The following is a 14,919-nucleotide window of genomic DNA, read 5'->3' on the forward strand; positions in this document are numbered from 1 at the left end:
GATATGCTGCTCTAAGATACGTTAATATCATTCACTAAATGTCTGAGTCAGTGTCATAAAGATAATTCTCATGTGAATCTTTGGCCTGAGTGTTCAGACCTTTTCTCTCTTACATTACCTCTTCTAATGATATTAAAGCTAAATTAATTGTAGATAAAACACATTTTACACGAAATCTGTAGCTCACTTCTTTTCCACCATGTCCTCTTGAGTATGGGGGTTTGGTGACTCGGGGCTCGCAGTCCTATTTTTAGGACTCGAGGGTCACTTTGACTTGTAGGATTGATTGGAATGGTATCAGGACTCACGGTGGGTGAGCTTTTAATAGTTTGTTTTCTACTTCCATTACTTTCGCACACTGCATGTGGTCCTGAGGGTGTCACCTGTGTGTGTTTGTGTCTGTGCATGGGGAAGTTTTAGGGCTGTTAGCAGTTATGGTTTTGTTTCTGGGTTTGTCAGGGATTAGTTTTATAGGAGGTGAAGTGTCTTCTGCTACTTACTGCTGCAGCACTTCAGATACACTCAGCAGTTGCAGGTTCTCATTATTAGTTGTACCTGGAGCTGCTCCTATTGTTTCTATTCATGTTTGAGTTTGTGGACAAATATACATTGTTCCCTTGCTGGAGTATTTATGTCTAGTACAGAGTGAGATGACAGACCGAATGTAACATGAGGAGATAATCCCAACAAGGCTGCAGACAACCAATGGCACTATTTCACTGTAGCTTATCAGACACTAGGCAAATGAGTCAGAGCGCGCACACACAGAGAAAGTTGTCTCTATCAGCTGTCTTTGCCCCTGGTGTGTGTCCAGCCTCCACTCCCTCCACCCAGTCTGACAGGTGCTTTTCTCAGATGTCTCCGTTTAGTGTTTCTGCAGCAATGGGGGTGTTATCCGGTCAGTGCTGTATGTCAGTTTTCACTGTTACAGAGTTTTCTTAGCAAAACCCTAAAAGTAGAAAGCAACTATCATTTTTGTTCTTTTCTCGTGTTTTGACATCATTATGTTGAAATAATTAGCAAATGGTTCAGATAGTCTACTGGCAAAACATTGCAAAAAGTAGCTACTAATTTGATAAAAAATGTAAAATCATTTTTAAGCACAAACTGCCAGGTATTCTGTGTTTCCAGCTTCTAACAGCTGGACATTTGTTACTTGATTCAATCATTAATAATTATATTGTGAGAGACTTTTGGACTTTTCAGATAAAACATGAATTAATACAGTAATTGACGTGAGAAATGAACTCTGTTACACAGTCATTTTCATTCCTTTGGCATGAAGCTGGACTCAGATACTGACTGAAGCATTGTGTGCTTAGAGGATAGTTTAATTAATACTAGTCCATATTGCTAGAGCCATAAAATCTTATTAAATCTCTTCTTTGACCTTTGAGCTCCGCAGTTATTCTAACATTGGCTATAACACCATCTGCCTTTGCTCTTTTTTGTCCTTGTGATGTGAAACCTGATTTCTAAAAAAAAGACATTTTTTAGATACAAACTAATTTAATAATAAATTTGCCAAATAGCGTGACAAACTATTGTGATAGAGATATAATCTATTAACTAGAGGCGGCGTGATGATACTGAATGTTCTGAAGATTTCCTCAAATCACCCACTTGTTATTGAACTCTAGCCAGTTCCAAGCTCAGTCATCTTAAATCTGATTCATCATCAGAGGCTGTGATTCACTGGCTACTTTAGACCAGCTCTGTCAATTCATCTCAGCTGCCCAGGACATGAGGACACTAGAGTGCTGCAGATGAATCATGGCACCTAAAACTACTTTATATGACTTGATCCACTTCCTCTATATCCTTAAACTGCTTTGTGGAAATTCAGCCACATGGACTCCAGGTTGGACTAGGATCACAACTCTTGGACGAGGTTCCTGCTAATGAGAAGTTGCCAGGTGATCACTTTATATTGATATCTATGAATGTTTTACCAAGTGTTACTTACAAATTATAACACTGCTCTAATGGTGTGGTTTTCAGCCACAGCAGACTGCTGGCTCTCTAAAAAACTTATTGAACACAACCTGGTTATTAGCAGACAGTTAGCAACCAGCTGGTGAACATATTGAATTATATAGCAGCTAAAGAGACTGATATTTTAGTGATATTGCTCTGTAACTTGTAGGTTTGCAAACTGCTTAGATACATTTTATACTGAACTGAGTTTTTATTTTTATTGCAGGAAGGTGTCTTTGGAATGTTTCTTTTTTCTGATTGTAGTATCACTATATTTGCTGAAGTATCTACGGCTGTGAGTTCAACTTTTATCCTATGACCTCTACTAACAAACAGAACAAACCCCCTGCTGAGAGGGGTCCAAAGTCCCTCAGGACGCTGACGTTTGATGGGGCAAATTATTGACAAGGGCCCGACTGCTCTTCGAACTTAAAAAAAACTAAACTACACAAGATCAGCAGGTCCATCACAAAATTCCTGTTCTTTGAAGAGTGTCATTGGCCTCTTCTACAAAGGACATAAAGAGGAGTGGCTGCATAGTGTGACCTCATGATTTGGGTTAAGTAATGACATCCGTGCCTGTAAATCTTAAACTACCTGAAGGAATGTGTTTTTTTCCCAAACAGATTTCAACAGACACGTTAACACAACTTATTCAGTATTGTCATATATTGAACCTTGTCACTTGTACGTGCTGTTATTTATTTAGTTTAAAACTCACTGTGATAAGTGCGGATGTCCATCTGTTAACGCAAAGAAGATATACTAACACACAGGGACATGGCCTTTGTGTTAGCATTTGGGGTGTGGTTCACTGAGCTGGCAGTGCACGCTCTGGTTTCAGGGTTTAATATATGGCACTGCCGTCACTTTTTGTTGCAGTGTTGTGTTAACTGTGGGCAGATTGTGAAACCAAATGTGATGATGGTGTACGGCCAATAAAGTTGCTTCACTATGGGTACTGCCCTGGCTGTAAAAGGCCAACACAAGGGTTATATTTGTGCTCTGTAGTTGACTTGGTGAGAGAAATGCCAGCCTCTCCCTGTTTCCTTGCTCACAGAGGCTGCAGTGTCTCTGTTAAGTGCGACACAATGATGTCTGACCCGGTCTTACCCACAGCTGATTCCTCTATTTAAAATCTCCCCGTGTCTAAGTGTTCAGGTCTTCCGGAGAACGTCTGGGTGTATGTTTGATTCCAAAGAATTTATAGTATTTATTGACAATGAAACATGATGGATGTTACGTGTGGTTTCACTGAATGCAGCCGAGCGAGTGATCTTCATTACAGAGGTATGCTTCTGATTGTACACACACACCCATTCGTTTAAGGCCTTTGTGCTGGGTTTGTTTGCGTTTTGGATGTTATTCCTTCAAAGACGTAAATCTGGTATAGACAACAGTCTTCGGTCTTCAGTATAGCGCCTTGAGTTTAGCACACAGGAAACTGATTGGCTGAACTGGAACGATCATTAACTTTGTGCTTATGTGAAGTTATTTGTCTAAAATTTAAATAGTGGCTTGTGTTTCTTCTTTAGTGTTTTTCTTGTTGTCTCTGGTTTGTTTTGGCTCAGCACACACTCTTTAACCTTTTTCAATTATAATCAAATTAATTCAATAACATTTCTGGACGAAATAGTGTCACATTATTATCACATTAGATTATTATGTCAGAAATGTATGGTTTTAATTTTTTATAGTAGTTATAATAATTAGAGCATGTGCTACTGTCTGGTATTGTATGAGTTGCACAGTATGTAGTCTGATATCTGCATTTCCACAAGGTGTTAAAAGAAAATTGATGTTATTAGCTCATCAAGGATAGATCCTCTCTTACCTTTTGACCTTGGCAAGAGTATGGGTAGAGGCGGTGTACGCCTGCAGGGGTTGAAGCAGATAGCTGAATACCGTGTTTGAGTGATGAGAACTCCTTGTTAACTTGTGAAGGAGGGGTGTTTCCTGTCACTCCTCTGTATACCTGTATCCATTGTCTGATAGGGGTAGGCGGTTTTAAAGATTCTCAACCATCCTGTTTTACTTTGTAAACAATAACTTATTTGCCTAAGAAATTTGAGATGGACGTGAAAAGACTCAGCACATTTCATTCTGATCTGTTTGACGTCATAGGGTTTTGTGTTAAATTCAAGTTTGTAAATGTTTTGCTCACGATTTTCGTATTAATTTTTATCATCTTCATTACTTGTGGCTTTGCAAGATTTGCAAACACAAATGCTCTCATTGGGTCGTTAGATACCAAAAATCCAATGAGATTATTTGACCTGATAACAGATCTTCAAAGAAGTTGTTCTTAGTTTCTTTTATTTTCTCACTTTCTGTAAACAACCTGATGTTCTGTCTATGATTGTGCTAAATCATATGAGCTCTCAGCTGATTCTAAAAAGCTAGAGCATGTCCTGAGGCTCTCAGGGCCTGAAAATAGTTCTTTTTATTTTCTCCTCTGTTCAGCTATTACCACTAGCCATAAATGAGCATTACGAGAAGCAGTGTGGTGATAATTTTGGTATATGGATTCTTTTTTCTGGACCTGGCTAGCGCTGCTATAATCTTAGACTGTGTTCCAAGCCACACATGAGAGGGCACTTTTTTTTTCTCCCGCCTCTTTTATTGGACCCATAAATTTGCAATATGCCAAACTGGTAAACGTCCATTTCAGTTTTCACCTCTGGGAATTAGCATGTTGGAAACCCTTGGTGTGAAATGACGCATACAGGTGGGAAAGTTGTTCTGCTTCCCATCCAATGAAATATTGTCAGCGGTGGAAGAAGTTCTCAGGTTCTTTATATAAGTAAAAGTACTCACACAGCAAATACAAAAATTCTCATTTACAAGTAAAATACAGTAATTTATATTTAAATAGGCTCAAAGGGATAATTATGTGACAATAATACAGTATATGAAATTATAATATAATGAGTGAAGGTGATGTTATGTGTTCTGTTACCCCAAAGTGGTTCAAATGTAAATGTAAAGTATTAAAAGTGAATTACCACTGTGAGTATATTATAGTATTAGATTTTTAATAATGATCAATGCTTAAGCAGCATTTTGCTGTTGTAGCTGGTTGTGGTGGAGCTAGTTTTAACTTCTCATGTCTAGTGCATGGTTTCAAGAGGTTTACAAGACAAGATTGAAGATGCATTGAGGAAGTAAAGTACTTAAATACTAAAAGAAATTCTGTAACACAAACCTGAATTCATTCCTTGGCATTCCTATGGATGTTGTGCACAGCGAGAGAAAGATACCTTCCTCTGTCATCATTATAGTTACTGTACTGTAGCTGTTTATCACCCTGTCAGCTTAGATAATAGGTGCTCAACGTGTAAGAAAAACGTAATACCAGGCTTGCAGGTTATGACTGAGCTTTATTTAACAGAACGTGAATAAGTTAATTTTGTTCCTGGAAAACTGATTTACTGACTGTCAACTGTCAAACTCCAGAAAAAAAACTGTAACAGTTTAGAAACAGGAGCTCTTTTTGTGTCCTCAAAGTAAATGTTTTTACAATTGCTTGATTTTGCAATTAGAAAAATAACCACACAATATAACCATCCTTCAATCCCACCTCTTTTTCATGGCTTGCAAAAAACAAACATTGCATTGTTTCTTTTTTTCCAAAAAAACAACAACCACATTGCATGTAGGTAATGTGTGCTTGTTTTCTCTCAGCCTTTGTGATATTACGTGTGAGGCAGTAGTCTGGATTGTGCTCTGAGTTTCCAGCTCTTTCACTGCCTAACACGTAGACCCAACAACTGTGCCCTCTGTTCTTTTATTGGCATTTTCTCTCATAAACATTTACCTCTCCTTTCTGCTCATTCTATCACAGGCATCAAGAGACCAACAGAAGGCTGAAAAATGTGAGTTGAAAAATTTAAGCTTGTCGTTGATTTTCTTGGAGCTACATTTGCTGGCTTGTCATTCAGAAATAACAAAACTTAGATCATGATGTAGGTTCAGTTACAGACCTCTTCAGGTGTAACTGGAGAATACAATATGTTAGTTTTAGTGCAGGTCATGGGTAAATGTAGATTTATTGCATGCAGCCCCTTCATTGTATTGATTTGTTTTGAGGATGTTTGGGACATTTCAGCCTAAATAATACAGGAGATATGCAACAGACGTTCCCCTCCTGATTTACACCAATGATGTTATGTTTATATGGTCAACATCATTTAACGTCTAGCTCACAAGAATACCTCCTTCACTTACATGCTGTATCCAAAGACAGAAAATTTAACTCCAATATAGCCCTAAGATTTTAAAAGACAACAACAAACTATTCAACACAGTGTCTTCCTACATTATTCCCAGAATCACATGGCCAAACAAGTCACCTTGTCCTCCACTGAATTTATATTTGTGCCTGTTTATGAAGTTTATTCAAGATGGAACGTTTTCCTGAATTTATTTTTGGTGAAATGAATAAGTTGTAAGTCTAGATGCATTAAATGAGGATATTTAAGTGTTTCATAGTAGTTTGTTTTTGAGAGGAGAGAAACCTACGCTATTAGTTATTGAGTTTAGTTTTAATTTTCAAATACAAGTGAAATAATTGTTGTAGATGCTGCACTCCCATCCCTGCTTCATCATGTTTTATGCTCCTACATTATTGTGCAAGTGTCTGCTGTGCACTCTACTGCAGCAATAATCATTATTTAAACTTGCATAATATAAGATCAAAGTGCTGACATGTCAGTTTGAACGTTTTCAAGCGTAGTTGGGATCCAGCATCATTGATGTAGTGATGTTTTTCTGCTTTGGTGCGCTACATTTACCTGTCCAGCCTAATAATGCCCACACAAACAGCAGCAGAGTATTCTGGATGAGCCTGGAAACAAGAGCGTGATATGGTCCTGTGTCAGAGTAGGGCTACAACTATGATAACAATCACCTGCTTTAGCACCGCACACAGCATTCATCTCTGAGGGTAAAGGTGTTGCTAGAATCTGATGTATTCTGTCTGGTATGTATGATTTGTATGATACAATGTTGATTTATTTATTTTTTCCCAGGTTTTGATCACCATTTTCTGGCTGGGTAGGAGAGCTCAGTGCGATCCTATCTATGATGGACCTTACCTGAATTTCAAGGCATTTGAGGGATTACTGGGCACAGCACTATACAAGGTACGTTTCTCTAAGTGGGTAATTATCCCACCGTGCTTATTGAGCTGTCTTATCCTAGCTGTCATGAAACAAAAGCTTAATGTTCTTGTGGAAACCAGAAATAGCATGAATGAAATCCTCTTTTACAGCCACTGCGCAGTACATTTCTGTATCCTCCCTGGTATGTAGACTGTGTGCAGAGGAATGACTGTATTAGGTTGAGGGGCTGCAGATTGTGGGCCACTAAAACCAAAGCTATGTTAAGTCATAAATGATTTGATCCCTTGACTCAGCTATTTTAATCTTGTTTACAGGACGGCAGTTTGCATAGTTTACATGTGAAAATAGCCAAGTTTCTTCTTGAAGAATCTTGTTTCTGCCCCCCTGCTCATGCTAGTGTTGAATTTGGCACTTAGCTTTCACATGGAGCAGATTTATAGATGGTGAGTGCAAGGCCTCTGTAATTCAACTGACTACAGGGATTTTCAGTAATAGCAGTTGGTTACGCTGCGTCTTGTACATTTAGCCAGGATAATCCAAGTTCAGTGGCCCAGGGTTAGGCTGGGTTTAGTTTATGGACTTGTATTGTCTGGTAGGATTCAGTGGATTACAGATCTGAAAATAATTTTCTTTTATAGTGGTTGACAAGTTTCTGCTTGTTTGAAGCCATGCTAGTTAAGGTGGCCCTGTGTCTGTATTTATGTACAGTGACATTTTCTTTTCATGCAGTGAACATAGTCATCAAGGGTGTGTGGATCACGTCTCTGTTTATTTTGACAGACATGATAGTGAATAGAAAAATGAACTTAAATTGCAACATGCCTCTCCCTTTATAGACAGGACAAGAGTGTGAGTTTACAGTAAGTCTGCACGAATAAGAAGGTCAGATAGTTCAGACTTCACGCTCTACCTGGGAGATCTCTCATGCACCACACACACAGTGGGACTAAATATTGTAATTGGCACCCTACTATCTGACTGTGTCAGTATTTGTGTGTATATGAAAGACTCTGCAGGAATCGTCCAGTCAGAAAGGCAACAACATCAGAGACAGCGGTTTTGGTGATAGCTGGTACTCGGAGCGAGAGGAGCTCTATCAAGTGAGAGGAGGAGGAGGAGAAGGAGGTGGACACAGGAGAGACGACTCTCTGGACAGTTTGGACTCTTTGGGCTCCCGACCCCAGAGCATTTCATCTGACACCACTCTTAAAGGCAGCAGTGAGGGTAGGAGATGTCATGTCATCTATACATAAATACCATAGACACACTTTTCTTCTTATGAAATATTTCTGCTCCTTCCTTTTGTGTTTTCACACTGCTAAATCAGCATTAAAAGGCCACAGCATTATATTATGCAGAAGAGTGTTATTAAAAATTATATCTGAGTGAATAGTTATAATTCAATCCAAGTCGAGTATCGAACTTCAAATATGTGTGGGCAAAAGCAGATTTGCTGCTTCAGAGCCAGCAAGTTGACAGACTGATTTATGAAAAGAAATGCCTAATGCCATCTAGTGGTACGATTTGGAAACTATTTTAAGTGAGCATTCATCCTAGCGCCAAGGAACAGCAATTCATACCAACGAAAGGCTGTGATCTTGTTTCATGATGGATGTGTCATATGCGTTAAGAGAGTGAATGCTGGTCAGTGATCTCAGCAGTCGTCCCTCTGTAAAGAGACAACAGTGAGACATTCCACAGCCGTTCACATCGGCTTGTAAATGAGGAGGCCTCTGCTCCTCTTCAAGCATCCCTATAGTACTCCACCTGAGTCACACCAGACCACTCAACACATTGCCCTCACTTTTCTCTCTCTTCTCACCTCATTTGTCCTTTGGCTGCTCCATTTTTCTCATCGGACCTCTGTCCACCTGCTCTGCATCTCTCCCATGCCTCAGGTTGCTGCAGTGACACCGAGGCAGACACTGTCTTCAGGATGGCTGAGAACAAGGACACACTCAGTTACCGCCGGTCTGTAGTCATCACACCTAAGGGCAACACCCAGTTCAACCAGTTCCTACCCACTAAAGACAAATCTTCAGGCTATGTGCCGGCGCCACTGAGGAAGAAACGAGCAGAGCGCAATGAGGACAGTCGGCGCAGCTGGGCCAACCCTTCATACTCAGAGGAAGAGGGCACACTTTCCAGGTACTATTACAGTTCACGTGACATAAATGCTTTTATCTGTTTGAAGGTGCTGTTTTCCCATCTCATTTGGTTAATTAAGAGTTTTTAGTCATTTCTTAAAAGCAAAGGAGTTTTGAGTTCAAAACCTAATCCTTTTGGTTTGTGCTTAACTTTGGATTTTGGCTCTTTTTGACTTTGTTCTCTCCCATTACTGTCGGTGTTTGTGGCGTTTGTTGTCTGCGATGGTGTTGTTTGATTTTGCTGTTCTGTGAACGACCTCAGTGAAACAAGGCTTTCATCTGACTGCTACGACTGCTGTAGAGTACCCCAGAGTGCCCTACCTGAACCTCTTCTACAGTGGGAGCATGAAAGTGGCAGTGACTCTGACATAGAGCAACCAGACCCAGATCTTGTTCTGGACGACCTGGCCAGCAGACGCTTCCACAGTCCCTCCCCAGCTCCCCCGACCAACTTTGCCGTGCCCATCAGTCCCTTGGCAGGAGGAACACCTGCTGGAGGTAGAAGTAGCACCTGGCCCAAGGTTACTATGCCTCCCAATGTTGTCCCACAACAGAATGTGACCTGCTACAGGTCAGAGAACATGAAGCTACCATGTGACTTTGATGTGCCTGCCTGATCAAACTCGAGCGCTTCTCTTACCTCAGTTTGCATGGTTAATTGTAACCATGAACAATGTTTGGTCGTTGTAGTGTGCTGCTTCTAACAGTGCAAGTCTTGAGTTTGTTGGTTTCTGTTTGGATTGTTTTGAATTTTAGCTGCAGCTCATCATTATCTGCTTTTATGAGCTCCGGGGGCCGATTTAAGTTTGCACCATTCCTCCCCAAATCCACCTTTATGTCTGTACAGTTTGGTTTTGAGCTTGCACATTGCTGATCATTTGCTGATCCTCGCATCATCTCGTTTGAGGTTGTTGTGCTCCTCTTTGCGTGACTGGTGTGCTGTAGTGCTGCTGAGAATTTGACAAATGTGGTTGGCTGTCTCTCTTGAGCAGCAGCGGCATCAACAGTGGGAAAACGCAGCCCCCCCAGCAGGGCTCTGTGAGGGTGGACCACCGCCGGGCCGTGTCCAATCACAGCCTGTTCAGTGAGATTTACGATGACTCAGAAGATGAGGACGATGAGGTGGGCTATGCTGACCCCGTCCAAGATGATCTCTATGTCCGCAAGATGGGCATCAAACCCCAGCCTGCTGGCAACGTATCTTATGACAAGTTCTTGCCCAAGTTCTGGACCCCAGAAGAAGATGTTCACCTACAGAAGATCAAACTGGGCTCTCAGAGGAGACCCTGGTATAAGAGGATGCAAGGCTTCAGGTGTGAGGGAATTAATACACAACACACACATGCACACATAAGCTTTATCTTATCTATACACATACTATACAGACATACATACAGTACAGGAGAGTACATAGATGATTTATTATCTGCTTCTTGCACAATGTTTTCTTACTTTTCTATTTGACAAACTTAATTCTGCTATCTTCACATGCATGTAAACTTCACCTTTAGATTAAAAATTTGGTTCACTGCTTTTCTGCAAAGATCCTTACTTCTCCTTCTCTTTCTCCATGTCCTATCTTTCTTTTTTACCCTCTCTTCTATACTTCTGTCTCCTTGCCTTCCTCCACCCTGTGGTTACTGGCTGTAGCCAAAAGAAGTCGGGCTCTTCGTCAGATGATTCTGACGGTGACATCAGTCCTTGGCTCTCCTCTGCCCCCTCTCCCTCCGGCCCCTCTCCCTCACACTCCCACTTACGTGAGGCCTCGGCTCACACCACTCTTGTCTTGGGCAAAAGGTTGATACAACTGCATGATTGTGACAATGAAGAAATGTTAGGGCATCTGGATTTTACTGGAAAAATATAATCGGCTCCACCTCAGCTGCTTTCTAAATATTAATGATAAAATATGCTGTCAAGGTACTTAGGTTGGCCTAACACGCTTCATAAAGCATTTTGCTTGCACTGACCTTAGTTGAAAATATCCTATTTTTATTACAATCCATTCTAGAGACTTTGCAGAAACCAGCATCACAGTTTTGTTTCGTGGCAGTGACATTGTAAAAACCTCATTTGAACAACATGTGTTTGTGTCAAATATCAGCACTGTGCCAGCTTACTGTATTTTTTCCTACTTTTCTTGCTCTTTGATCCAGTTCACATGCATGCACTCATCACCTCTCTGTCCTTTTCTCTCCTTTTGCCCATGCTGCAGTTCTCATATCCAACCACACACTCTCCCACAGCTCCCCAAGATACAGTCCCCTCTGTTAGAGACCCCCCCTTTGGTGTTTGCCCCAGTAGACCCCACCTCAGGTCCTAAACTGGTCAAATGTGAGAGGTGGCCTCTATTGGGGCGCCAAGACCCCCGGGAGCCCCCGGATCCCATTGATTATGACAGCATTATCCCTGATTTGGATAACGATGACATGTTTGCCAGGCGGACCCTGGCCTTCCAGTCCAACGTAGACCTGGCTATGGCGAAGAGTCAACTTTCCACACGTTGTCGCCGCTACACGTCTGAGCCTCAGCTCAATATTATCACTCAGCGACATGACCGTGACAGCACTGAGGAGGAGCAGTTCCCCGACATCGAGGAGGATGATGTAGTGTATAGGAAGGAGAAAACCCAGCAGGCCCAGCGTCCACTCTCAGGAGCCCCAGACAATTATGCCCCTATGCCCATCCCAGAGCCCTGGACTCTGCCTCCTGATCTCAAGGCCAAACTTCTCTGCCCTCCTTGTCCTCTGACCAATGAGGCAGAAGCAAAAAAACAGAATCAAGTTGAGGAGACTCATCCTAAAACAGATGACATGCTAGTTCGGAAGTTTGGAGTTTGCTCTGATCAGAGTCAGAGCTCACTCAGTGGCCTTTCAGCCAGTCGGATGACTCCCTCAGTGCCTTCTTCCTGTAGTGAAGGTGACCTGCAGAGGTGGCAGGCTATCAGGGAAGCCAGTCAGCTAAGATATAAGAAAAGGCTTCTGTTGGAGAGGCTAGCTGCTCTGAAGTTATAGAAACAGATTGATCTAACAGTGCCTGCTAGAGTCTCTGTAAACCTATTCTTCCATTTTTGTCTTCTTATTTTTTCTGTACTATTCAGTCTTAGAAATATTTTTGGTCTGATATTGAACTGCTCTAAGCTGCATGGTGATCCAGCTTTTTTAAGGATTGGTTTGAAGGTCCTCCACAGTCACAGATGAGAGTTTTACCGCTGTTTTTAAAAACCTTCTGTGTTTACTGGATCAGTCATGAGTATTTCAACACAAGCCACAGTGATGAAAATATTGTTAAATTTACAACAGTGACAACTCTCGTTTTTTGTTTTTTTTCCAGTCAGGGAAAACTGTAATGAAAGGAAATTATTTGTGGTTCTCATTATGGCATATTTCACCTTACAAACACATGTTATGTAAACGCAGAGTGGTTATCCAGGGTGCACATGAAATGTACTGCTGTTGTGTAATTTGAAGTGTGACTTGTGATCATAATATACTTTGACTTTATTAACCGTGATATTTGGTACAGATGCAAATATTTTTGGTTTTGTTTTCCTATCAAGCCAGGTTTGCCTATGAATGGAAAAACTATTCATCCTTAATAAAGACAATTCATGGTCTGGCTATGGAATGAATTGAACTGACCATTTGTTGACCTCACTTAACAACTACAGCAACATGGATCTGACCAGAGTGCAATGTTGTTTTCTTCAGCAAAGGAAACTTTACACTGACATGTAAAGCTCAAAGTGCACCAGCATGAGAGTGTGGAAAGGTTCAAGTCTGAGTAATACCCGGATATAGCGCCGTGGAGGCACTGGGAGCACAAAGCAGGGCAATTTAATGTAGTCTAGTCTGTTGAGCTGTCATGAACACGTATAGAAATTCCCCACAGCTTTGAAAGAAGAAGCAACTTGTGGACTCCATAGTAACCTGAACACAAGCTACTATAGTGTTTGCACAGGATCAGACGCACACAAGCATGAACAAAGCAAGCATTTATGCTTAGTCAATCTCATCTGGATTTACTTTACATCCACATGTAAAGCCATGTTTCCAGTGACATCATGTCTCTAGGAGTTTCCGAAAGGCAGCTTTGTTAAGAAAAGGAGTGTGTCTACGCACATCCCCAGTCAAATATGAGGGAAAGGAAAGGTAATACTGCGCTTAAGTCTGCTCCATACAGTACATGCCATAAACTCTGTCCTCTAGTGTACAAAGAGGAAACTAGCATGTATGACTGGGTGCGTTTACATTTGAAACCCACAAACCTGGGCACAAGCAGCTCTTAAGAAGTCCACTCTCAGACTCGTTGTCAAAGGTCAACCTGCAGAAATGTGACTTTGCCTGTGGTTCTCTCTGATTTCCTAGACAGCAACAAGTGCAAGAGAGTATCGACGGGTGAGTTCATATGGGCTTCCAGGAATGTGGCATGTTTGCATTTGCTCTGGCATCTTACAGTTGTGCCCTGCTGCCTCCTGCTTTTGTGCTGCTGTTCTCACTCTCTAGCTGCTAAATGCTGACACGCAACAGAGGGTATTGTGTGGCATAAGGCCAAGTTCAGGGTGGGGGTCGGTGTCGGTCACCACAAAAAGCCCTATTGACAAAGCAACAAAGTGAAAAGATGCCTACAATGGCAATTTGCTTTGGGTCATCTACCTAAACTGCAGTGTGAACCCGTGAGCAATGGCTTAAACACTCTGATAGAAATATGAGACATGTGTAAATCTTTACAGGTAAGTGACAACAAAGAAAACATTGGTGCATACGCTATGAACTTTGAGTGACTTGGCTCCATATGCAGTTTGTGAAGGGCAGTGATATATGTGACTAACCTACCAAGCTTACATTGCACCATTTGTATATGGTTGACCTGAGTGCTGTGTTTTCAAACTAACGCCTGGTTTCAGGTTTAAGGTCTAACTCAACTGATTTTCAGCATGCCAAATATATGCATGTATATAGAATGGGAGGTACATATTGGAATTTATTTTGACTATTTGAGATTTAGATTTATATTTTTTATTTCATGTTTTCTACTCTTTCTTGCCACAGGAGTAAATCAACAAGCGATATCCAGGTCGACCCCAGCATCATCCGGCAGGTTCGCTACGAGGAGATGCAGAAGTTTCGTGAACAAATAAAGCAGAGTGAGGATAAGTGGCAGGATGTGAGTACAACTACTACTGCACAGTAGTGTTTGAAAATCTCTGTTTATTTTCCAAATCTAGACTAGCTGACTGTGGCAGGAAAAGAAGTTTTATTTCCAACGCAAATAGCGTTGAAGTGACTCGTGAACATATGATCTATGGGTCTGCGCAGCAATCTGGAGAGCAGGTGCAATGATGCAGCAGGGGGGCCCAGGATGAACAGAGAGCTGTTTAGATAGAGGCTGGAGTCAGAGACAGATGCTGATTGGTGCAGCACTGCCCTCTGGCTATGGACTGTCCTCATTTCCAAATCATAGTGAGACAGGAAACACAATATTAATAATATTGACAGCGGTGCAGCAAATTTAAAAACACTTAATAAGTTACAAATGTTTTCATTAATTAAAAGTAGTAACATTAACTCACATGTACATAACTTGCTGGGACTGTGGTGTGTCTCTCAGCAGTCTGATTGGTGTCATGGCAAAGTAATGGAGTCTTAAAGCAGCATTTAGGTCACCCAGTC

The 14,919-nt window shown here is 41.3% G+C and overlaps 2 protein-coding genes across 10 annotated transcripts in view; both read left to right on the plus strand.

Annotated features, from left to right (window-relative positions):
* lmo7a (LIM domain 7a) overlaps positions 1-14,919 on the plus strand; it is a 41,481-nt gene that overhangs the window by 13,437 nt on the left and 13,125 nt on the right. For 8 of the 9 annotated variants that reach the window (XM_026377327.1, XM_026377329.1, XM_026377323.1 and 5 more), the window contains exons 6-11: positions 5,822-5,852; positions 7,008-7,121; positions 8,108-8,324; positions 8,999-9,248; positions 13,615-13,644; positions 14,299-14,413. In XM_026377327.1, coding sequence (XP_026233112.1) covers positions 5,822-5,852; positions 7,008-7,121; positions 8,108-8,324; positions 8,999-9,248; positions 13,615-13,644; positions 14,299-14,413 — 757 coding nt within the window. The remainder of the gene's footprint in view (positions 1-5,821; positions 5,853-7,007; positions 7,122-8,107; positions 8,325-8,998; positions 9,249-13,614; positions 13,645-14,298; positions 14,414-14,919) is intronic. The other variant, XM_026377326.1, reaches the window with a different exon arrangement.
* LOC113173781 (LIM domain only protein 7-like) lies at positions 10,471-13,606 on the plus strand. The gene is made up of 2 exons (XM_026377334.1): positions 10,471-11,044; positions 11,463-13,606. Exons 1-2 carry the CDS (start codon positions 10,818-10,820, stop codon positions 12,259-12,261), a joined length of 1,026 nt encoding a protein of 341 aa, XP_026233119.1. The 5' UTR covers positions 10,471-10,817; the 3' UTR covers positions 12,262-13,606.

The sequence above is a fragment of the Anabas testudineus genome, chromosome 21 (assembly GCF_900324465.2).
Source record: "Anabas testudineus chromosome 21, fAnaTes1.2, whole genome shotgun sequence".
In the NCBI taxonomy this organism is placed as follows: domain Eukaryota; kingdom Metazoa; phylum Chordata; class Actinopteri; order Anabantiformes; family Anabantidae; genus Anabas; species Anabas testudineus.